This window comes from Dermochelys coriacea, chromosome 1, assembly GCF_009764565.3.
Source record: "Dermochelys coriacea isolate rDerCor1 chromosome 1, rDerCor1.pri.v4, whole genome shotgun sequence".
NCBI lineage: Eukaryota > Metazoa > Chordata > Testudines > Dermochelyidae > Dermochelys > Dermochelys coriacea.
Window position 1 is genome coordinate 62,205,809 of NC_050068.2, and position 25,938 is coordinate 62,231,746.

The 25,938-nt window shown below is 38.2% G+C and overlaps 1 protein-coding gene across 1 annotated transcript in view; it reads right to left on the bottom strand.

Moving 5' to 3' along the window:
• Nucleotides 1-25,938, bottom strand: part of DGKH (diacylglycerol kinase eta) — a 263,958-nt gene that overhangs the window by 43,262 nt on the left and 194,758 nt on the right. Inside the window, 11 exon segments of the mRNA XM_038385138.2 lie at nucleotides 2,229-2,325; nucleotides 2,487-2,597; nucleotides 3,370-3,487; nucleotides 5,135-5,269; nucleotides 11,435-11,563; nucleotides 13,154-13,430; nucleotides 15,357-15,456; nucleotides 19,017-19,102; nucleotides 21,841-21,928; nucleotides 24,188-24,327; nucleotides 24,618-24,726. Of these exon segments, the coding sequence (XP_038241066.2) occupies nucleotides 2,229-2,325; nucleotides 2,487-2,597; nucleotides 3,370-3,487; nucleotides 5,135-5,269; nucleotides 11,435-11,563; nucleotides 13,154-13,430; nucleotides 15,357-15,456; nucleotides 19,017-19,102; nucleotides 21,841-21,928; nucleotides 24,188-24,327; nucleotides 24,618-24,726 (1,390 nt within the window).

The following is a 25,938-nucleotide window of genomic DNA, read 5'->3' on the forward strand; positions in this document are numbered from 1 at the left end:
ATCTACTTGTTAACTCTGGGATAAAATCTAGAAAAAAATTGCTATGAAAAATGGGAAAAAGTACTTATTGTGAGATTTCACTTTAAATGTGAGATTTCATTGGATGCTGCCACCTTCATCTCTCATTATTTCAAAAAAGGCATAATTCACCCATTGGATAATTAGAATCTCACCCTGCAGAGATATTCATAGTATTGCTAAACTATTATTATTAGGATTTAGCATCCAAAGCCTGCTAGATCCTTTGCTAAATATGCAAGACGACTGTTTCCTACTCTGAAGTGCTTAGGATATAATCAGACAAACAATGAAAGATGGAAGGAAAGGATTTAACAAACAAGCACAATGAGAAAGGTGAAGTTAACCAAAAGTCCAATTAGTGCTTATATGCTTGGCTTCACTTCTGTATTTGCCTCAGTGCCCTGAACTGTTCATGCCCATTTGCTATCCCATGATGAAAAGACTTATTTCACCATTTCCCTTGTACTCTGCATTGTCCACTTCTGACAATTTACAGAAAAACAGCCCGTCAGAAGATACTCACGAAATTCCAAACGTGGAAAAAGTCTGTGGAGCAGTCCCCTCTTTCTACATCCCCTATCCCCTAAAATACTTAAACAACTCTGGCTGCTGTTAAAAAGTAACCCTGGAGTCAGTGAGAGAACAGTTTTGGAAGTACAACATATTGAACCCACTTCTGAAAAAGTGACTCAAAATGCATTAGAAATACGCTTAGTAGCACCTGTGATCTCTGGTTTCACATTATTCCACCTTAACAGCAATTCAAAATATAAAAACTTAAATTATGACAGTATCCAAAGTATGGCATGAAATTAATAGATGTGACTGCCACTTGTGAGTTATAGTATATGATGAGTTCTAACTTTTGAAAATGACTAATTTTATTTCACTCTTCAATGCTGTGTATTTTATCACAGCACATAACACATATCATTATGTAAGACAATACTGAATATGAAACTTCCACTGACTTTTTTACTTCCAAAAAATTAAGAAATAATTATGAAAAGGTCAGATTTGAATTCTAAAATATATTTTATTCAAAAGAAATGTTACATTTGAAGGTTCTTAAATTAGAAATCCACCTGGAGCTTACATAATGTTCTTTCCTATCATCATCTCACTAATTACAGCACAATTTCTAGATAATTGCTGAATCCCTCAATAATGGAAACTTTCTTCTATAATACTAAACCTTCTAAAGTGCACTCAAGAGAAAGAGTTATAATAAATTAAAATTACGCCCTCAGGTTAACAGGTATCTTCATATAAATAAAATGAACTTCCAGATAAAATATTTAGCACAAAGAAAAAGACAATGCATGTTCTTTCTTTCCCCATCACACTTTGGAAGAAAACTTGCATAACAATTTCCCAGACTTATATCACGTCTAATCTCTTGCTACATATCTGAACTTGTTAAGCATTAATGTCTTTTTCAAGTTCCCAGTTTTCTGAAAAAAGCTTAAATTTGGTTTTAGAACTAGAGTAGGAACTAGCCAGAATGAATTGATTTATACATATATCTGTGTTGTGGCAAGACACAATATCTTGCTACTTCTACATAGCTCCCTCAATATTGGAATTAGGAGAGTATCTAAATGCCCTAGTTCTTTATGTACTAAATTCTTTATGTACTACATTCATCTGTCATTTATCATGAAGTCATTTTTAATGATTCTTAAGCCTTCTTTTCCAAGATGTTTATTATGTACTTTGTATAGACATTTAGTCAGTTTCCATACAGGTTAAACCAACCTGATAGGATTAATAATCTTTTTTCCCATAATGTATATATGTTTTTATAGTTGTTCTTGAGACCTATTCTCCATTCAATGTGTCCCCAAAACTTCTTATTGGTGTCAGTGGGAGTTGCATATTGAGAAATCAGATCACTTAGAATCTATTGTCTCTTTAATTATACAAAAAAATAATAGGACTGACAATGATAAAAGTTATTCAGAAACATTGGATGCCATACTTTTGCAGATTTCAAAATACTTATTGTGTGTCCAAGCATTCACATTGTGATGAACTTCTCATCCACTGCATTTCACAGACTACAATTATGAGGGACAGATTTTTCATAGTTTCACCTAACTTGTTAGGTAAAAAACAAATGAGATATTTCAAGATGATCCCCATGTTCTGCACTGTAAATTTTAATGGCAAACACTCATTGTATCTGTAAATAAAATAAATATTACCTCAAGCTGAACTTTTTGTTCTAAGTTCTTATAGGTCCTTTGCAGTAATTCTTTGGTACCAAGCACCCCATACCACATCATGTTCTTTGTCCGGCTTCTGGAAATAAGTAAATAAAAATTCATATACTGAAGCATGCAATTTGTTATGTTTCAAAGCTGTAGAAAGAGTCAAAAGTTAAGGATATAAAATAAAGCAAACAGAATAACAACATTAAGAAAAATTAAATTCCTCTGCTTTATCACTAAGAACTCCATTACCGGCACTTTTCAGGGTGTTCTTCTCGCTTATTATTAAATTCTAATGAAATTTTTGCATCTAATCCAATTCCAAAGTAGTTGTTCATGACACATTTTTCTGAATATCCTTCCCTGTGAAAAGAATACATATATGTAAGTACCCAGTTATGAAGTTATCTGAACAATTACTTTAGAGCTTTGAGTTAGATTGTGGCTGGCCCTAGCATAGGCAAATGACTGAGGGAGGGTGCAAAGCATTTGATTGATTGATCTTAGATACTTATATGGCCCCATCACTCAGTACCTGAACACCTCACAAACTTTAATGTATTTAAACTCTCCACACCCCTGGAAGACAGGGAAGTGCTATTATCCCTATTTTACAGATGGAAACTGTGGCACACAGGAAGTCTGTGATGGAGCAGGAAATTGAGCCCAGATCTCCAAAGTCCTAGGCTGGTGCCATAACCACTGGACCATCCTTCTGCTCTATAGCAGTCCCAGGGACGATGGAGTGTAAGTCACCTCAAAAGGGACAGAGAAGAGACAGGACTTTACCTCCCCAACCCTACCTAGAGAAGCTTGCCCATGGTGGAGGAAGTTGCATGCTCCTAAGGTGAACAGAGCTTCACGTGTGTATCAAGGAGCTTCATTGGCCACAAGGCCTTCAAGCGACCCTGCTGTAGCAATGCAACTCTGCATTGCTTTTAACTCAGGGCCTCTGCCTAAAAGACACCATCTGGCTCTTTGAATTTATTGAGCATTATTATCTATAAAAATTGTGCTTTAAGGCTTGCATTATTCATTCCAGTAATTACAAAGTACAATTTCTTAAAGAAATGATTAAGGAAAAAAGACTGGACCTCAACACAGTCAATTTGAGAAAACAAGGAGATTTTCTTACAGTGAATCTGGATCAGGGTCAATAAATGGGGTAGCACCAAATGGATCAATGTTTGCAAGTAACATTTTGCTGATAATAGAACTCCCCGCAATTGAGGCAGCTAATCCAGCTCTTAAACCTGAAGAAGATAACACAGAAACAAAACAATATTAAAAAACAGAGTCACAGCAATATTTTTTAATGTAACGCATGTAATTCTGAGAGATTGTATTGTCTATAGCCAAGCACAGGACGGACAGGAAATGCGCTTTCTCAGACAGCTCTGCTACCGCACCTCATTTCTTACCTACATTTACCTCTTTCTTCCAGTCTTGGCTTCTCTTGAGCAGAAAGCCAACTGAGTTGAATTCTGTGGTGGTTCACTGTCCACCACTGGAGAAAAAAGTCACAATTTCAATCCAAGACTCCGGAGGTGACAGGTTGCACAGTAATTAACTGGCTCATCTAATGCCACTGAAAGTTACCATATTTTTCATCTCTTAGTCAAGCCACCCAGTCTCCAAACTATTTCATTACTTTGTGTTGGTTTTGGGAGGAGTTGGGGGCTGGGAGGCGCGCAGGCTTCCAGAGCAGGATCATTGGTCATGCAGCCTGTCATCACATTTAGAATCTTTGAGAAATGCTTAACTCCTTAATTTGGCTTGATAAATGTATGTCCAAGAGGGAGTTCTTCCCTTGCCACCCTTTTACACAAGAGAACTTCCCTGCCAAATTTGTAAAGCCAGCATTTTGATCTCTTAGACAGGGAGGAAGGGGTTGAAGACAAGTGAGAGAAGGACAAAAGAGATAGAACAAACAAGTATGGGTGGAAAATGAGGGCAAGGGGAATAGAGAACAGAAAGACAGTGCTGGAAAGGAGAGGGATCGGGAGGAAAGAGTGAGAGAGAGACAGACAGGTGTAAGAACACAGAAATACAAGTTAAATGAAAATAAATAAGGAAGACAGAAGAGGAGAGGCTGGCAGGAAGAACTTGACTAATGAGCTAAGAAACAATTTTTGTTTCTACCATGGGAAGGGTCAGAGCCTGATTAGTTTTGCCCACTGGAAAGTTGGGCCATGCCATGCCCATTTTGGCTAATATCAAAGTAACATGCACATCTGTGTTTAATTAATGCAGACAGAAATTTGCTTTCAAAAGCTTTTAGTTAAAGTGATCTACAAACAATATATACTTAGTTTAAACATATGTTGTTAATATTGATAATGAAAGTTCATTAAGCCAGTGTTTAGCAATGCTTTCTGGTATACATTTTTAATTTGGGATGTGTACAGATTTCCTAACTGCTATTGTTGCAAAGTACCTTTTTATAGTTTAATTTATGGTATTTTTACTGACAGGTATGTCCCCTTGCATTTAATTCAGTCAAAAGATCATTTCTTACCAAACTCTGGCCCTTAGTCTCTTACTAGGCTAGCATAGCCTTCATCCACTAGAGGATCAAGGTTCCTTTGACTCCACTAATCAGTCAGTAATGGACGATGAACACAGCCCTCCCATTTCTGCTCCTCATTCCCCAAACCAAGTGCAATGCTTTTGCAATATATCTGGTGCTCAGGACAGTGACAAGAAGCATTTTCAATTACCATACATTCTCTATTGTACCACACAATGAGGTTATGCATATAAATTCACTAATTTTTGTAAAGTCTTTGACATCTCTGGGTGGAAGACACTATATAAGTGCAATGTATTATTATTTAACAACTAATTGTGGCATATAGCACGATACTAAAAGGACTAATAGAGTTCAGAATCATCATTACCTGGGCAGATTATCCTGGTGTTAAGTACAGGCAGGTTTTCTTTGCCGGCTGCCACAGCTGGGACAGAGAAAGAGCCAGTATGAGAGGGGATGCCCCGACTTGTATGTCGATCTGGAGATTTTGGTGCAGTTTTAACTATGCCAAAAAAAGAAGAAGAAATAAAGTTAGAACAAAATATACACCCACATATGAATTGTAGATACAATTGCATATGTACTTATCTAAGATTCAGAGCCTCAACATATTGTACAAGCATGAACTATTAATCTAACCCAAGGGTTCTCAGACTTTTGTACTGGTGACCCTTTTCACATTGCAAGCCTCTGACCACGACCCCCCTTATATATTAAAAACACTTTTTTATATATTTAACACCATTATAAATGCTGAAGGTAAAGCGGGATTTGGGGTCGAGGCTGAGCTCATGACCCCCCCCAATGTAATAATCTCATGACCATCCTGAGGGGTCCCAACCCCCAGTTTGAGAACCCCTGATCTGACCTATTAACTCTCTGAGATCTCTGGAGAACCAGCAAATATCTGTATTGTTTTATATGACTATTGTGTATCCCTCTGTGTGTTTGCTTGTGATGGGTTACTTGTTATGGATTTTAGGTCAAAAGGAGTTGTTAAAGAAACCAAGGAGGAAAGATGAAATAATGCCCTAGATAAGAATCACTCCAGGAAATGTTCAAACACAATAACCAGGAATATAGCTGCGAAGATGTAGCTGTTTTGCCAAGGCTGAGAATCTAGAGATCAAAAAGTTTCCTATGCTCGTGCACGCAACGCACGCACACCTAATGTGGAATGGACGTGAACAAGCACTCGACGAAGAATGGGATAAATTGGGGTAGAGCACAAGAAACTGGGAAAGTAAATAAATGTCTCCTACCCATGCCCAAAACATGGTTTGCCACAGTAAAGCTGCCATGTAGTAGTACTGAAGTATCCAGAAAGAGTTACACAATAAGAAACTTTCAGTTTAACAAAAATATTACTTCTAAAGCTACTCATTACATGGTTATAGAATTTCAGCTAGAACCTTCCTCAGTTCCCTCCTGCTTGGCTTTCTGCTACATACAATCTCTTAGGGCATGATCAAAAAAGACTACCTGTTTTAAAACCTCCAAACAAGACCCCGCTAAATGGGAATAGTAGAGAAGAGGAAGGTGTCACATACTGATGACCCTCCACCCCAGCAAGATTTCAATCTTCCCAGGGTTAAGGACAGAAAACTACTATAATTCCAGTGCATCCAGCTGGAACTGACTATTGTCAAGTAGTTCACCAAGCCAAGACAGATCTAGTAGGTCTATGGGCAATAGATGATATTCAGCTGTGTATCATCAATACACGGGTGATGTTCTATCCTGTGTTTAGAAATAACTCCCAGGGCTGTCTAAATGGTCCTAGTGGCTGCTCTGACCCCAAGAGCAGCCAATATTTGGAAAAGCGGAAAGAAGGCTTAGCCCCCCACATCCCGCTAGGCTCCTTAGATGTGCAGTATGGAATCTCACTCCATTTCTCGAGGACAGGGAAAACCTCTGCATAACTGAGGATGGTCAGCATCCTTCTCTCTGAAGGCCTCTCAGCACATGAAGTTATACTGGTATAATTGTACAGATACAGTTAAACCACTGCAACTCCCCATGTTATTCCAAAATCAGAGTGGCTCTTCCCATTTTAGCCTAAACTGCTTCTAAAACAACAAAGATAAACGAGAAAAAAGGCACACTTTTACAGAATAAAAGTTTCCTCTTGGAGAGTTATACCAGTATAACTATAGCAGTTTAAATTCATACAGCACTTACTGTATACTGGTACAACTTCCTGCGTAGAAAATCCCTAAGCTAATCATTTACAGTGGCTGCCAACAGTGGCATCAAGTAACTAGGATGTGGAGGCAAGAGAGCTTCCAGGTATTGAGTTTCTGGGAAATCAGAGAAGTACTGACCTTCCTCGTCCAAAACCAAACTGAACTCAACAGGGGAGAGAAAGCCTTTTGAGGTCCCCTGTCTCTTGATGTCAAAAGGCTTGGTAATGGAAACCAGTCAAGAGCTGACCCTTCACAAAGACCACAAACTCACAGAAGCGATCAGCAGAAGTAACTGCTAATAGAATGGAGGAGAATGAATCAATAAGACGTCACACTATGTAGAGGAGCTGAGTAGTCCATCAAACTACCAGTGTTAAAGACAGTGGATAGATCAAAGATGAAAGGATGGAAAAGAGGCGCTTAGCCATGGCCAGGAATAGGTCACTAGTGATCTTGGTAAGAGCAATTTTGTAACACCTATTGACTTTTGGCATAGCACTTCTGTGTGCCTGCATAGACAGAAGATGATCACACTCCTGATAGCTCTTGGTCATCTCCTCCGCAGTTTACTGTACATGCCCGAACTACTTCAACTTCTGATGGCCTGAACCATACTGACCTCCATGTACACGGAAAAGAAAAAAATCCACGGAAATCAGCTGATCATTTTCTTTCACCATTTGCACTATCATGGTTTCAAAAAGTTCACAGAAAATATACTATAAAAAGTCAACAGTTAATATAATCTTGCACATTACAAACAGAACAATGTGAAAATGTCCTGCATTTCATATGGGTGAATTATTATGTTGACAAACTGAAGAGAGTACAGAAAAGAGTCACAGAAATTATTTGAGGGCTGGAGAAAATGCCTTACTGTGAGAGATGCAAATAACTCAATCTGTTTAGCTCATCAAACAAAGACTGAGTAGTAACTTTATTATGGAGTGTAAGTACCTTCACATGGAGAACGTAAAGGGTATCAAATCTAGTAGAGAAAGTCATAACAAGAACCAATTGCTGGAGGTTAAAGCTAGAGAAATTCAGATTAGAAATAAAGCACAATTTTTTAACAGTGGGGGTGATTAAGCATTAGAACAAACTACCAGTTAAGTGATGGTTCTCCAGCATCCTGAAAAATTAAGCCTAAATACATTTTCAGAAGATATACTTGAGTCAAATTCAAGTTATTGGGCTCAACATAAGGGTAACTGGGTGAGGATCTTTAGCCTGTTATATACAGGAAGTCAGACTACATCATCTAACTGTCCCTTCTGGCTTTAAAGTCTAAGAATTCACAAATTAACTACAGAAGTTATAAGGAGATGACGCTGAAGGACATAATATCAACACAAAAACATGATTCTCATGTGTATGACAAAACACCATTCTTAAGTGTTAGGGAGCTAACAGATGGAAAATTATATTCAAATTTTATCTAATTAAACATTATTATCTATTTAGACTAAGGTAATTAATGCATGGAAAATTCTACTTTCATAAAGCAACTGAGGGAGAATCTCAGAGGATTAACAAATAATACACAGAACACAATTATCTTTCACTCTGCATAATGCTCAAAAATTCACAGTGCTATTCTTACAACTCGTTTTCTCAGTACTCAGGAACAAGGCAGTAGCATTAAAAGAAAAATCAGCAGAACAGCTGCTCTTTATTTGACAGATGAGACTCATGGGGATAAGCTGCAATAAAAATAAAGTTTTGCTGTTCATGCTCTGATAAAAACTAACACAGTCCTCATGAGTAAAACTGATGTTTCATTGCAGGTAATTGAATTAATGTTTCATGGTTTCTCCTGAAACACCCATCTCCCACTGACAATATTAACATGTACTCCACTTCACACATTAGATGTATGAATACTGATACAACTTCCTAATAAGTACACTAGTATTACTCTAAGAAGCAACGGTTATTTGATCCACAAACAAGTTCCTTTTTGGCTATTCCTATCTACTAGAAATGTTTATCGGCTATGAAATCAGCAAATGCAAACTACCACCAAGTTAGGTTAAGCTTCCTCTCTCTCTTTTTGCAGTAACGAGGATGTTATAATAACGAGGATGTTCAACTCTGCACATGATGTTTTAAATAAAGGTCTACATATTTATTTTTAAATACTATGGTTCTGATATGCAACCCTCCATTATTTTAAAAGCAGAATTTGTGGAAGAACAAATTCAGCACAAGTTTCTGTATATGAAGCAGAGACTTCTTAGAAAAATATTTTTTCCTAACATAACAGACTCTTTGGCTTGTCCACCTCCAAATAATTCAACTCAGCCCATTTCTGTTCAAGTATGGCAATGAGGAGCTCCAGCACATGGTACATCCTCATTGTAAAGGTAATTTCTAATCACCAACAATTAATTAATTAACAATATAAGTAAAATAAAATTCTAAGTTTCATTCTTTATTATTGTGATAAATAAAGGGGGGTGATAGCTCCCTCTGATGGGCACCCAGCCAGCCAGCCAGCTGTAAAATCCCTGTTGGTAGCTGTTCTTTACTTGCTTTACTTGTAAAGGGTTAAAAAGTCCACTGGGTTTAAAAAAAAAAAAAAAAAAAAAAAAAGAAGTGGGCACCTAACCCAAAGAGCCAATGGGAAGGTAAAACTTTTTAAAACTGGGAAATAAACTTTCCCTTTGTCTGTTGTTCTCTGGGCTGGAGGACAAAACAGCCATGCTATAAGTAGCTTAAGCCAAGAATGATCATAAATCATCAGATCATACCTAGAACTACTTATCAGAACTCCAAATGTGTAAGTAGATCAGAATGTTTAGCTAGACATGATTAGGGTTATTTCTTTAATTTCTTATTGGCTTGTGGACTCCTCTGTGCTAACTACAGATGCTTTTGTTTGCTTGTAACCTTTAAGCTGAACTCCCAAGAAAGCTATTTTGGGTGCTTGATTTTTGGAATTGCTCTTAAAAGCAAGCAAAATCCAGATGTAATTTTTTCTTTTTTATTTTTAATAAAATTTATCTTTTTTAAGAACAGACTGGATTTTTGGTGTTCCTAAGAGGTTTGTGCATGTGGTTTGATTAGCTGGTAGCCACAGCTACTTTCCTTTGTTTTCTTTCTCAGCTCTTCCCTGGGGGGGTCGGGAGAAGTGTGTGAAAGAGCTTGAGGGCACCCCACAGGAAGGAATTCCCAAGTGCTCCCTACTCAGTTCAAAGGGGGCTTTTTTGCACAAGGGTGGTGGCAGCGTTTACCAAGCCAAGGTCAGAGAGAAGCTGTAACCATGGGAGTTTAATACAAGCCTGGAGTGGCAAGTATTAATTTTTAAAATCCTTGAGGGCCCCACTTCTACACTCAAAGTGACGGAGTTGGGATTCAGCCTTGACAACTATAATTAAACTTTAAACGTAACGGTCATAAACATTTCCAGCCTTAGAGTCTGAAATCCTTTCAAAAGGGCTCAGCACAGGCAGCAGGAACAGAAGCTTTCCACATTAGCCCTTCTTTGTGCTCTAACCCTGCTTTAAAAGGAACCACCTACACGGAACAAGTTCGTTTCCATGCCCATTCAATCCTTCAAAACCCTAGCCTCTCTGGTAAGTGTACACTTATTTATTGCCATTTGTGCCAATTTCAATAACATTTTGTTCCCTCTTTAAAATATATAGCAACAATACAAGTCTAGCACATAAAATCAGGTTTCTGTTATATAGTTATGATGTCCTACTAAGGATATCAAAGTAGATGAATATGGCCCAGACTCCAAAGGGCACATTCTGGATTCTTAACATGTCATCGGCCCAAATACCACATAGGGAAACAAAGGTTTGGAAAGATACCCACATTGAAAAAAATAAAAGTTAGGGTTGTGAATGTTGCATCCATTAACTAGCATTAACAGAACGCTATAGTTTAAAAAAAAAAAAAGCCAGAAATTCAGGGTATCAACAATTAAGGTTCCAACATCATATTAAACTCATAGATATTAAAAACTATCAGCAGTTTCCATCCGAAACTAAAATCTGTCCTGTTGAGAACACGAATTCTAACAGATGATCTTGAATTGTCTCATATAAACCTGCACTGATCTTTTCAACTTATATCAGGTGCAGGAAGGCTTCACTCTGCTGTTTCTCAGGAAGGTGTCAAAACAACAGAACAGAACCATACGATGCCTCAAAGAAGTTATAAAAGCTTTGCAAAAACAATCATCAAAGCTTACAGCACGGAGTCCCACTTTCAGGCCTCATACCTGTTTCAAGAGCCACTACAAGTGAAGTCAGGTGAAGTTCAAGATGGCTGCTATCGAGAGATGTATAGGACAGTTTACTCACAAAGATGACTTTTTTTCCCAAAAAGTGGAGAGTGTATATGTGCATCAGAATCAGGCTAATAATGGAAACTGTCTAACCGGTTTAACTATGAAGTCACTACTTTGGTTTCATAATAGAAACAATACTCTATAGAGTTTTAAAGAATTTTACTCTGGATTTACTTACTTGTCAGAGATTCATATTCCTTTGTATCTTCCTCTTTTTCTTCTTCTTTGGATTCATCCAATTCCTTACTATATTCTATAGGGGATTGGTTCACTTGTTCTTCAGTATGAGCATTCTGCTCATCCACAACTGCACAGAAGGAGGGAAAATAGTTAAAATTTCTTCAGGGGAAAATACACATATGTAAAGCTTCTGTAGAAAATTAACATCCTACTTCTGTGGCACTAATTTAGAACATACAGATGTTAAGAAAAGGACTGTTCTGCCTAATCAGTTCAAGAGCAGTTTATCAATCCTCTGCCAGTGATAATGAAATAAATAAACTGAGAGGTTTATGATTCACCACCATATCGATAATAATACTTTAAAAATGGAGCTCGATGATGGTTTGAGCAAAGCTTCCTGCTGATAATTTTCAGTACTTTTCTTTCTGAAGGAGAAGAGTTACAAAAGTAAACAAAACACATTACATCAGAAATCCCATCTAGCCCAGTTATACGCTATATAGTTGGGTCAAAGTTTCTAATATCACTATTTTCTGATAATATATTTTGAGTCTAATTTTCAAAATTACATGCACACAACTGTGTGCTTAATTTGTGCATGCAATTAGATATAGTGTCTGAGCATGCTTAAGGCTAGTTATGTATAACTGGCCACCTGCATTCACAAATACCCACAGTAATTGTGAGACTCAGTGCAAAGCAGGTGCATTGCAGGTGCATTTTTGTAAACCTGACTAATTTTGTAAACAAAAGCTTTCTCTTTTACTTTTGAATAAATTAAACTCTGAATTATAGTTCTATAACGTAGCCTACCTATGCTATGAGGAACCTGAAGAGAACACTCAGACATTGTGACATCCTGTCCATTGAAGTATACATTTGCTGATATACAACATATGAAGCTACACATTTAATCAGAAAAATAGGAACAGAAAATATATGTACCTAAGTGTACATTAACACTACTGTTGAAAGCAAAACTTAGCACTAAGGAGCCTGATTTCCCAGCCGCTGCATGCAAGCTAATTCCTCTGACACCTATGTAAGCTGTACACATGTAGCACCTGGAGAAGTGGGTCCCTGACTTCTGGTGATCAACTATGCAATCTTATTGCTACTTTCACCCAATTTTGGCATTGAATTTCTTCATTTTTAAAGAAAAATATTCCTGTAAGCTAAATTACACCATAAGACTTTTCTATAAGAAAATGAATTCAGTAACTATAAATTTAGAAAGCACTTTTAAGTGCAAGATTAAGAAAAAATAGGAATGCCATTTATTTCTGCAAATTTAAAAAATAAAACCCAAAGCATATGTGCTTGTACTCCTCTCAGGAATTCAGACCAACATGACAAAAGGAGCAAAGAAAGTGGTACTTGGTAGGGATTTCTTACATTGTTGAGTACATCTCCACTAGCTACTCCCTTTGGCAGCAAACAAATGTCATGTTAAGGACTCCATCTTGTCCATCAGATAGCACAGGAATGAATATGGTATAAAGATACAGACAGACAGAATACTCCTCTCCTCTCTCTCACTCTCTCTCTCTAGGATAGGAATATTCTAACACATGGCATATCTTGCCAGATAGCTTATAACAACCATCTACTGAATTCATGTAAGAATATGGGAATCAAATATTAACAATGGAACTTTATGCAACAGAAACAGTGACACTTTATGGTTAACAAGCAAACTCTTGCTGATGTTCACCTTTTTCTGCTTGTTCAATGATTTGCCTCACTGCCTTCTTTAAACTGTTTGCCCGCAGCATTAACTGTTCTCTTGGTTTGAAGATTTTCTGAGTGGAAGACTTTGCAATACTGTCTGTTAACTGTTCCTTGCTTTCAGACAAGGATTCTTCACTTGAAAACTCCTCAACTTCTTCCTCTACAATGGGAGGAGTGATCCGTGGTAGGATGGGAGTAGCTTGGGCTTCGGTGTGAAGAGCTTGGAGCAATAAGTCTAACTTCTCATTTAATTCTGAACACTAACAAAAGTTACACATACAAACAAAAAGAAAAAAAAATCACTTCAGTGTCAATTCAAAAGTTAACTACAAGATTGTAGTGTGGGGACCTAAAAGTCTAAGCTGGGATAATGATTTCTCTTGTGCAGGATATTTGTTGTATTCTTCATTAAACACTATTTTAATAGTTTTCTGTTTTGTTTAAGCATACAGTGAAGAAATAATATCAGAGACTGAAATACAAAGGCATCATTGTACAATAACTTAGTCAGCAGAGTAAGTATTCTTTTTTCTGCTATGTAATTTTTCTCTCGCAAACCAGACTCTTAATTTCCTTACCCACTCTCAATAACGGGTCTGTGATTTCAGCCTGGCCCACGATATGTACTATTGTCTCCCCTCCTCCAGCTGGTTATTTTCTCTTCACAATCCCATTGTTTTATTGCAATTAATTGTATCCCTTTTAGAGAGAAGTCAATTCCTACAGCAGTATATTTCTGCAAATGATTGTGGTTGTAGCCATGCATTTTACTCACTTTCCCAATATATACCTAGGGCAACAGTTCTCAAATGGTGGGTCGAGACCCCAAAGTGGGTCACGGCCCCATTTTAATGAGATTGCCAAGGCTGTCTTAGACTTGCTAAGGCCCGGGGCCGAAGCCGAAGCCTGAGGCTCATGTTACAGGCCCCCTGCCTGGGGCTGAAGCCCTTGGGCTTCGGCCTCCCTGCCCAGGGCAGTGGGGGCTTGGGTTTGCCCCTCCCCACCACCTCCTTGGGGCAGCGAAGCTCTGGTGGGCTCAGGCTTCGGTCCCCACTCCTGGGGTCATGTAGTAATTTTCGTTGTCAGAAGGGGGTTGCGGTGCAATGAAGTTTGAAAACCCCTGGCCTAGGATACATGCTCGCTATTAACTGAAAAGTAAATAAATATTTTTTTCAATTGATAAGCTTTTCAATAACATCAAATGTCCATTATTTAGCCTAACCAAAACAAGGCTGAGAGGAGATATGATTGCTGTTTATAAATACATCAGAAGGATAAATACCAGGGAGAGAGGAGAGTTATTTAAGTTACACACCAATGTGAACACAAGAACAAATGGATATAAACTGGCTGTCAACAAGTTTAGACTTGAAATTAGACAAAGATTTCTAACCATCAGAGGAGTGAAGTTCTGGAACAGCATTTCAAGGGCAGCGGTGGGGGCAAAAAACCTAACTGGCTTCAAGACTGAGCTTGATAAGTGTATGGACTGCCTACAATGGCATGTAGCTGCAGTCCCATCATACCGGTAACAGCAAATATCTCTAATGATTGATGATGGGACACTAGATGGGGAGGGCTCTGAGTTAGCACAGATAATTCTTTCCCAGGTGTCTGGCTGGTTGGTCTTGCCCACGTGCTCAGGGTCTAACTGATTGCTATATTTGGGGTCAGGAAGGAATTTTCTCCCGGGTTAGATTGGCAGAGAACCTGCAGCATGGGGCACCGGTGACCTGCACGTTTAAAATAGTGCAAATGGTGGATTCTCTGTAACCTGGCGTCTTTAAATCATGATTTGAGAACTTCAGTAACTCAGCCAGAGGTTAGGGGTGTATTACAGAAGAGGGTGCGTGAAGTTCTGTGGCCTGCAATGTGCAGGAGGTCAGACTAGATGATCGTGTCGGTCCCTTCTGACCTTAAAGTCTATGAGACTTGTTTTTATTTTGTGGAATGGGAAAGAAAAAAGTTCATCTTTAGTAAATTTAATAGATTGTTTTCTAATGTAAAGTTGGTCCCTTTAATGGAAAGAAAAACAACTTATAGCACTGACCTCACTGAGAATAGGGTCAGGTCTCCTAAACTATTTTTGAATTAGAATACCCAGTCCCCTGAATTACTTTAATTTTCATTAAATTTTAAAAACCTAATAGGAGCTAGAAAAAAAACATGTTATGAAAAGTTCTTACTTTAATGGCCATGGTATCAGCTTCCTCTGCATTTTCCATTGTTTTTTCATAGGTCTTCCCTATTTTGGATACAAAGTCCTTTACGGTTTCACATAATATCCTTTGGATAAAAAAAAGGGAGTAAAATAGAAATAAATGAACTGGATGCATCTATTAATATTGATTATTGGATGTATTTTTTAATTAAATACTTATTTTTGGTTTTCTTACTACAATTCCACCAAACTCAAAGAGAACTCCCATGCTTCTTTTGCATGAGAACATTAAGAAAAAGTTATAGTGAAAGTTTTAAAATCACACACTTCACATGTCAAAGTGGACGAACCAATACAATTATAGCCATTACTCTACAGTGTATACTACTGTAAACCATTCTGGTTGTAAAGGGGACACCATCAAATCATTTTTAAAAGTAGATTTTATATTTTTCTTTTTTACACATTGGTTCCCTACTTCTTCCTTCCTTTTCCCCTTCTATTTCTAACTGACATGACATTAACCTGGTCATTTTTATTTATTGCCTTGTTTGCATATCTTTCATTATCAGTATCATCAACCTTACCAGCAGAGTTGATAGCAACTTGTGCTCCCTCTATGGACTTAGGCCAATCTGCAAATCATTCCACATGGGCAGACCCTTGCACTCATGCAGACTTCAGTGAGACTCTACGTGGGTACAGGGATCTGTACTGGGCCAGCACTCACCTCTCGAGAGTGCCCCCTTCTGGTACGGTGTGTCTGCAATCTTTCAGTCCTGGTGACCCCTGTCAGTAGTTCCCAGGTGGTTTTCCAGTGACTAAGCCCTCCGCTGAGTCACACACACTGTGTACGTGTATCAGAACGGACCCCTTCTGAGGTATACAGTCCACAAGGGGCCTATCTCACCACCCCTTGGCTGGTGTCTCTCTAGCCCTCCCTGGGCTCAGTCTTTAAGTAATCCTGGCCCTGGTATGGGATCATATCCCCAGAGCTTCCTTTCTGGAGACACTATCTTCCTGTGGCCTTCCCCGGGCTCAGTCCTTACTCAGTCCCAGCAGCCAACCAGGAGCTCCTTTGTTGCTCCCCTGGTCCCTGCCCACATTGAGCTGTCCGTGGTCCTGCTGCTCTTTCAGACAGCCAGGAATACAGTCCTCTCTTCTCAAGCCCCAGCCAGCAACTGACTGCTGCTCTCTTCTACAGCTCTTTTTATATGGCCCTGCTGGGCCCTAATTGGCTGCTCCCTGCAACCTCTCTCATTGGTTACTTCCCTGCAACCACTATAGGCCGCTTGGAGGACTTGTTTTCTGCTCCTTCCTGGCCTGGGCCTCTGGACCTAGTCTACCCCATCACAGGGCCCATTTCTCAATGCAGGATTGAGGCCTTTGAGATACATTCTATCCTGAGATATACCTGTCCAAATGACAATGATGTCAGTGACCTTTCACTAGTGTAAATGAGAGCAGAATTTGGCCCGTGTTGCCTACTCTAAACATGCAGAGCAAATTTATGTGTTGGGGCTTACATGAATACCTACTATTGTTAATTGTGTGTAGTTTCAATTCACAATGAATAAACGGAGGATCTTAAAAAGAGAGTCAACAATTAAAATCCAGAGTTCTGATCATCTGGCACAGATAAATTTTAAAGGTGTAGACCGTGTTGATACAAACTGCATTGTAATAACCCGCTTTCTTAGAGGGCAAAGAACTGTAATGACAGATGCATATACTCTTGGCTCTATTATCAGTCAATTTGTTGCTGCCAAAATGAAAGGCCCCTTTTTCTTTGAGAGGGTCAACAAGCATGTGGACAAGGGGGATCCAGTGGATATAGTGTATTTAGATTTTCAGAAAGTCTTTGACAAATTCCGTCACCAAAGGCTCTTAAGCAAAGTAAGCTGTCAGGGGATAAAAGGGAAGGTTCTCTCATGGATTGGTAAGTAGTCAGAAGATGGGAAACAAAGGGTAAGAGTTATAAATGGTCAGTTTTCAGAATGGAGAGAGGTAAATAGTGGTGTCCCCCAGGGGTCTGTACTGGGTCCAGTCCTATTCAACATATTCAGAAATGATCTGGAAAAAGGGGTAAACAGTGAGGTGGCAAAATTTACAAATGATACAAAACTACTCAAGATAGTTAAGTCCCAGGCAGACTGAGAAAAACTACAGAAGGATCTCTCAAAACTGGGTGACTGGGCAACAAAATGGCAGATGAAATTCAATGTTGATAAATGCAAAGTAATGCACATTGGAAAACATAATCCCAACTAGACAGATAAAATGATGGGGTCTAAATTAACGGTTGCCACTCAAGAAAGAGATCTTGGAGTCATTGTGAATAGCTCTCTGAAAACATCCACTCAATGGGCAGGAACAGTCAAAAAAGCAAACAAAATTTTGGGAATCATTAAGAAAAGGATAGGTAATAAGACAGAAATATCATATCGCCTCTATATAAATCCATGGTACACCCACATCTTGAATACTGTATGCAAATGTAGTCACCCCATCTCAAAAAAAGATATATTGGAATTGGAAAAGGTTCAGAAAAGGGCAACAAAAATGATTAGGGGTATGGAATGGCTGCCATATGAGGAGAGATTAATCAGATTGGGACTTTTATCTTGGAAAAGAGACGACTAAGGGGAGATATGATAGAGGTCTATAAAATCATGACTTGTGTGTAGAAAGTAAATAAGGAAATGTTATTTACTCCTTCTCATAACACAAGAACTAGGGGTCACCAAATGAAATTAATAGGCAGCAGATTTAAAACAAACAAAAGGAACTATTTTTTCACACAACGCACAGTCAACCTGTGGAACTCCTTGTCAGAGGATGTTGTGAAGGCCAAGACTATAACAGGGTTCAAAAAAGAACTAGATAAATTCATGGAGGATGAGTCCATCAATGGCTATTAGCCAGGATGGGCAGGAATGGTGTGCCTAGCCTCTGTTTGCCAGAAGCTGAGAATGGACCACAAGGGATGGATCACTTGATGATTACCTGTTCTGTTCATTCCCTATGGGACACCTGGTATTGGCCACTTTCAGAAGACAGGATATGGGGCTAGATGGACCTTTGGTCTGACCCAGTATGGCCGTTCTGATGTTCTTTTTCTCAGCAAGGTCAAATGGAACACTAGGATTTCATATGGGATTCATGATTTCCAGAGAGATGTGCCCTAATATATAGAGGTGTTCAAATTTGGGATCAAAATTTTGTGGCTTGAGCTCATATTTAATTATTACATATAGCTGCAGACTCCTACTTCCACAATGGTTATGTGTGAGCTTCTAAAAGATTGGATATGAACAACAACAAATAACGCTTTAAGTAAACCGGATCTCTTATATGCAGAAGTAACAATATAGTTTACATTTTAACTCAGTATGCTAATGTCTTAATTAACTAAGTGATCATTGCATTACATGATCTTTAAGATTTTTGTGTGATTGATTTGTTTAAATTACATTAACACATACAATATAATTATACAATACAACATAATTATAAAAAGAAACCAACTGTACTTTGTAACATGTAAATCAGGATACTGTTAGGTCAAACTAGCTGACCAAGAGTCAGAAGGAATTTGAGCTTACTGGAAAGGTTATAATGTTCATATATGTAGCTGGTACACAGGAATTTATCCCACACACTATAATCAAAATCATCAACTCACTTGGCAGATGATATGACAACTGAGTGTTGATCAGAATTGAGGATTTTTGTGAGATGAGCAGCAACTGAATCCTCATAAGCAGATATCTGAAAAGGTAGCAAAAATGAGTCTTCATATTCCACCCCGTTAGCATTTAACACAAAGTGGTAATTATATTCCCAGATAAGTGGGATTACTTCCAAAATATTAGATCTACACTTAGGGCAGAAAGGTCAGATGCTTCCCCTTAACTGCAATTTAATATTCAAAATCACAGTGACTGTGAGACGTTGAATTAGAGTTCTCTCTTTTCTGGATAAAAAATGAATGATAGTTATTTCTGTGCTAAAAATCCAGTTAAAGGTTTCCTTTAAGTTATCACCCTCCATAGCCAACAATATCATCCTATTTTTCTAGATGATGGTCTGAACAGATTTCAGATCTATAATAGTCAGAATCTTTTTTCCAGAAAAAAGTGAAAGATACCCTGCAACTAAATCAATGGGTTGGGAATAAATCACAGTTTTAGGGCCAGCTTCTGAAATCCTTATTAATACTGAACAGTACCTCATTCCACAAGTTGTCCCACTGAAGTGAATAGGGTGAGCAGTGGAGTATGGGCTTCTAAACTGGTATAATACTATCAAAGCCTAGCCCTTAGTGAATAAACTATTTGTGACAATAAACCATTTGTGACCAAGTTCTGCTTGGCCTTCATGTAGATGCATGCAGGGAAGAGCACAGAGAACTCCCATGCCCCCTGCTTGCACAGTCTGCATAAGGATCACACAGAACTGCACCCCCTATGCTCAGGTAGGGTGTAGGGAGGCATCCTGGACCAGAACCGTATCCATAGACCTCACCCTGCACCAGCATGTAGGAGAAGCAAGCTACACCTTAATAGCATATGATTTTTCTCTGTGCACCAGGGAGCCATTCTGCCTCCTGATACTCTCTCTAGGATAGTGCAACTCCGCGCTGTCCCTAATGGTGGGCAGTCCATATCAGGTATGGATCTAGTTCTTAGTTTAAAATCTAAGTTCTGCTTCAAAATGACTGTGTGCTCTTGAGATTTAAAGATTAGTTACTTGGGTTTCCATTCATGACATGGAATAAGTAGAAATATAATTTTTTTTTCCTTTATCCACCCACCTTAGCTCCCAAGCTCTGATATGAAAGCATCTTTATTTTAAAGAGAAAATAAATAAAATGTAGCATGGGAGAACAAACACTGATGTCTGAGCTCCCAATGTGGCCCAAATGAAATGGTTATGATGACAGAGTGTGTGTGTGTGTGATGAATATCTACCATTTTAAATCAATGCTGCAATTTGGTACAACACATAATGTAAGATTGGTCTATTAGTCTCTACTGTTTCAAATACTTAAAATTCAGTTTAACCCAAACTAAACCATACAGAAAATATTAATATGCGGGGGAGTTCAAGGTGCCGAAAAGAAAACGATCCTTTATAATTCAAAATACTTACAGTTAGCAAAATTGCCTATGGTACCTATTCTCTAAATACTAAGCTAACAAGTATTCTACAATTAGTTTCTTTAGCTTTAATTGGAACTAAATTTAACAATTTCATAGGAAGATATAACTGGAATATTCCATACATTTTCTTTTTCTATAGAAGATGAAGATGAATTTGAAGGCACTGACTGTTCTACAAAATGGTAGAAGAATACCTAAACTCTGCAGTGCATTACTGACATCTATCCACTGGTGACAGAGTTGTGTGGCAAAGGACCATAGGTACAGGAAATACGGGTGCTCCGCTCCTGGCCCCCAGCTGCCGTCAGCCATGCACCGGGGGTCCCCTGGTTGCCACCAGCCTTGCAGCTGGGGCTCTGCTCCCATCCCCAGCTATGGTCCCAGCCTTGGCCCCCTTACCCCTGTCCATGTGCCCCCCTCCCAGAGCCACAGCCCTGCTCCTGGCCCCAGCTCTGTGGGGTAGGGAGAAGAGGTAAAAAGTTTGGGGACCACTGGCTTTCAGCACCCTCACTGTAAAAAGTGTTCCAGCGCCACTGCAAAAGGACAGTAGAATTTCAGCTGTTGGGACCCCAGCCTCTCTGAATCTCAGTTATCTAATGAGCTCCCAGAGTTTAACAACTCCTGACTATCCAGATAGATTTGGTAATGTTTGAATGGTTAAATTAATCAGGAACCTACTAATTAATTTCTGCTTCTCAAGCATTCTCAAGTTAAGATTGATAGCTGCATGGAATCTTGCAGGAAGGTGATGTTTTGCCATTTCCAGACATAACTACATTTTTATACCACATGAATTTAATCACAACACTTCATTCCGCCCCCAGATCGATGCTACAATAGCAGTGAGGTAGGCAGCTAGTTTGAAAGCTGTATTAGGATATTCCACCAGTCCAGCAATTATTTGGAGACTTCTGAATGGACAAAAAGGGGAGAGGAGAACATGAAGTCCTGTGAGGCACTTTCATCAGGTCCAAAATGCCTTTATTCTTGGCAAGAAAGCAGATTCCTTCCCAAAAAACCTCTCATTTCATTTTTCCCAAATTCAAGATTACTAGTAAATGTTTGCTTTTACAAGAAAATTATTGCACTGTTGATATGAGTTATTTCTGATCGCTCTGATGAGGACCATCTACTCACCTCACTCTTTTTTGGAAAAATCATATGAAATATTTTAACCAAGAAATGGAAACCTTATTATATTATATACTTATGATATGAACTAGATCTGACTTAAAGAGCAATTGAAGAGACTTCTTATGTCCTGTACCACTTCTCAGAACTGTTTTTGTTATCTTTTTAGTGTTGTCACTCAAATAGCTAAGTGTATGCAAAATAAAGCCTCACCTGACATTCCTCAGATTCCTCTTCTGGAGTAACTTGAAGAATAGAAGGCTTTGATGGTAATTTCAGTTCATATGACATTATACTCCATCTGAAGGAAATAGAAGCAGCAGCTTTTGAAGTTTTCCAAATTATCAGATGCTTCTAAGAACATCCACAAAACAAACATTTCCACTTGTCAACAGAAAGAAAATTCAGTGCCCAATTACTAAATAATCACACACATAAGGGGTCTTTCCTGGAGTTTTCAGCCTCAAAAAGGATTTCATCCTGAGCATGCTGAACAACAAAAACTCTTATTAGAAAGTTAGTGGGAGTTGTGAATTATCAGCATCTCTTAAAGTCAAGGCACTGAGCTATGAGAATTTGTCATCATCTCAAAACAATTCACTGTTTAATTATTTAACATGTATTACCTACGATATCCAAATTACTTTCTGTATAAACATTTCCCATCAACTTTCATTATGCATCAGATACTTATAGCAGGTAGTGTGGTGCACTGGATACGACTCTGGATTGGAAGTCAGGAGACCTGGCTCGTATTTCCAGATTCTGCTACTGACCTACTGTGTAACCTTGGGAAAGTCAATTCATACCTCTCTGTGCCTCAGTAACCCCATCTGTAAAAGAGGGCTAACGATATTTACCTTCCTTTCTAAAACACTTTGAGATAAGAACATAAGAATGGCCATGATGCGTCAGACCAATGGTCCACCTAACCTAGTATTTTAGGGTAATTTTGTATAGTCTGCAAACTTTGCAACTTCACTGTTTACCCCTTTTCCCAGATCATTTAGCAATATGTTGAGCAGCTCTGTTCCCAGCGCAAATCCTTTGGGAACTCTGCTATTTACCTATCTCCATGTGAAAACTGACCATTTATTTTTTCCCTTTGTTTTCTATTTTTTATTTGATCCTTGAGAGAACCGTCCCTCTTATCCCATGGCTCCTTACTTTGCTTAAGAGCCTTTGGTGAGGGACCTTGTTCACGGCTCTCTGAAAGTCTGAGTTCACTATATCCACTGGATTACCCTTGTCCAAATGTTTGTTGACTCCCGTAAAAGAATTCTAATAGACTGGTGAGGCATGATTTCTTTTTATAAAAGCCATGACGACTCTTCCCCAACATATCATGTTTATCTGTGTCTAATAATTCTATGCTTTTCTGTGGTTTCAACCAATTTTCCTGGTACTGAAGTTAGGCTTACTGGCCTGTAACTGCAAGGATCACCTCTGAAGCTGTTTTTAAAAAAATCAGTGTCACATTAACTATCCACACGTCATTTAGTATAGAGGCTGATTTAAGTGATAGGTTACACACAATAGTTAAAAAGCTCACGAAAGCTTATGCTCATATAAATTTGTTAGTCTCTAAGGTGCCACAAGTACTCCTTTTCTTTTTTGCGAATACAGACTATCACGGCTGCTACTCTGAAACATACAATAGCTAGTAGTTCTGCATTTTCACATTTGAGTTCCTTCAGAACTCTTGGGTGAATACTATCTGCTCCGGGTAACTTATTATTGTTTAGTTTATCAATTTATTCCAAAATCTCCTCTACTGACATCTCAATCTAGAACAGTTCTGGGACAATGAATCTTCATTAATATCAACTTCTTTCTGGCATAGCACAGTATTGCATAGCACTGACAGTATGAAACAACTAAAACTAAAATGCCTCAAAATATGCAAAAGAAAGTAAGTAATTGCCAAAAAATGACCTTGGAAACAGTCTATGGAATTTATGGGGAGAAGTGACCCCAAGTTTTTTTTAATTAAAACAGAAAAAAGTGATTTATTAATAGTCTTCTAGACATGTTTCTGAATGCCTACATTAAAGTTATTACTAAGGATCAATAACAAGAACTTTTTTATGTTCTAAAATGATCAAGTGATGAGATGAGCAGTTCACATTAAAAAGGACTCCTGATTTTGTGTGATTTTGGGGGTAGCGTGTAATTATTTTATAATATCCACATACAAACACACGTGTACAAAACACATATACACACCAACAAACAATAGGGTATGATGTCTTCCTTGGATTGTCAGCACAGCCAATTTGTTTTTTAAACTCAAAGATCTTCCTTTGCTACATGAACGAACACAGCTGGCATGCAAAACAACGAAGAGGGAGAACAGTTGCTTTTGGACCAAGAAAGTCTTAACAAAACTGAGAAAATGAACTCAATTGGTGATGGGTTTTGTTAATGTGCTACCTTTTAAGCTGTTTAAACAACAAAAACAACAACAAATTAAACCTCTGAGAAAGAATTTTAGGCCATTAGAAACCCAGGCAAATATTTCTGAAATTTGTCACAAATACACACATACTTATATTTTTACCTGTCCAGCATTTTAGTGCTGGCTCGTTCTAACTTTTCCAAAATCTGAGGAAGTTGTGTGTCATCATCACATGACCCTCCCCAACCAAGGACACGGGCAAGATCATTTCCAGTACCAAGGGGAAGCACTCCCAGCTGACACTGAAATACAGCAAAAGAACAAATCTTTTATTGCAACTAAAAGAACTGAAAGCATGAACTAACACAAATGTTTCAAGAAGCAAACGTTAATTATATAGCTGATTACTAATTCAAACTTGTAGGTCAAATCGTATGGTCTTTATTCAGTTCAAATTTCCCAGCAACTTCAGGGAGTGGAGGGAGTGTTGATTTAGTAAGGACTGAAGGATTTGGCCCTCTCTCTACCTATCTATCTACCTATCTATCTATCTGTGGGAAAAGGGAGAAAAAAAATAAGTACATACACTTGCCTGTTTGTGCAAGCTGAGTTTATCAATTTCTGACAAAACCCAACCAACGCTTCCATCTCCACCACATACAAGAATCCGGAAATTGTCAAACTTCTGAAATAACCGTAAACTGAAGGGAAAATGCAACTGGTTAGAATGCATGCCCATTAATGGATAGTCAATGAAAATCATAATGGTCCCTTCTGACCTTAGTATCTATGAATCTATGAAAATGTTTGTGTTTACAGTACATAGGTGCCTGCTTTTGCTTTTATAATAATAGGGATGTAGATAAGTCCAACTACTACACCATATGTAACTTGCATGTTGTCTGTTATAATATACTCTACCTATCATATTTTCTGGGAAATAACATGCAGAATTTTAATGAAAATTTTCCTTTAAGATACCTTGCGCAGTTTTCAGTTTTTTTAAAAAATATGAGGTTTGTCAGAATACTGGGCAAACCATAGAGTCCATGCTCTGAGAATGTCAATCAAGTCAGATGTTTGAGGCACCATGGCAGTCAATGGGAGTTTTGCACCAGTAAAGGTTAAATAATGACTGCAGGGTGTGGTCCAGAATGTGGATGGGGTCAGCAGTCCAGTCCCTTGCCAACTTGTGACTTTTCTAAACCAAAGGAAAATCAATCACTATACATGACATGGTGCTCATGGGTATATAAGGCAAACAGAGTAAACATATTTCATACTGGATCTTCAAACAATATCTTGTTTCTACTCATAGACTTTACCTGCCTCCAGTTCCTTCAGTTCTCCAAATTCTGCCAAGATACACAATACAATATTCTCCTTAGGTGATAAAGAAAAGGAGGACAGAGGAGACAGAGAACAAATGGAGAGGTGAGACTAAGAGGAAAGTAGAAGGAGACATGAAGAAATAGAGATCAAAGAGGAGAGAGAGAGCAGGAATGGGAAACTAAGAGAAAATAAGGGGAAAAATACTAAAAAAAATACTGATTCTTTAAATAATAAAAATAGGGCTGTGTATTTTTATGCATTTTATTTTCCAGAACATGTATCATCTTAGCGTTATTTCTAAAAGAAGCACATAATGTGAATGTCAGATTTTTGAAGTGTTTAAGACATTTCTAATGAAAATAATGAATCTTGTATAATAGGCAGATGTATATTCAAAACAAGACAATATTACTCTTCTCAAACAGTGTTTGGAATCACAAAGCTAATGCCAAAATGATATTTGCCATGCCAGGAACAGAAATAATCCTCCAGAAGTACACTATACAGAGAATCAGATTTTGCCTTTCAAATAGCTGAAAACAAGAAGTTATCAGCATCACCTGATAGACCAGGTGCCACAG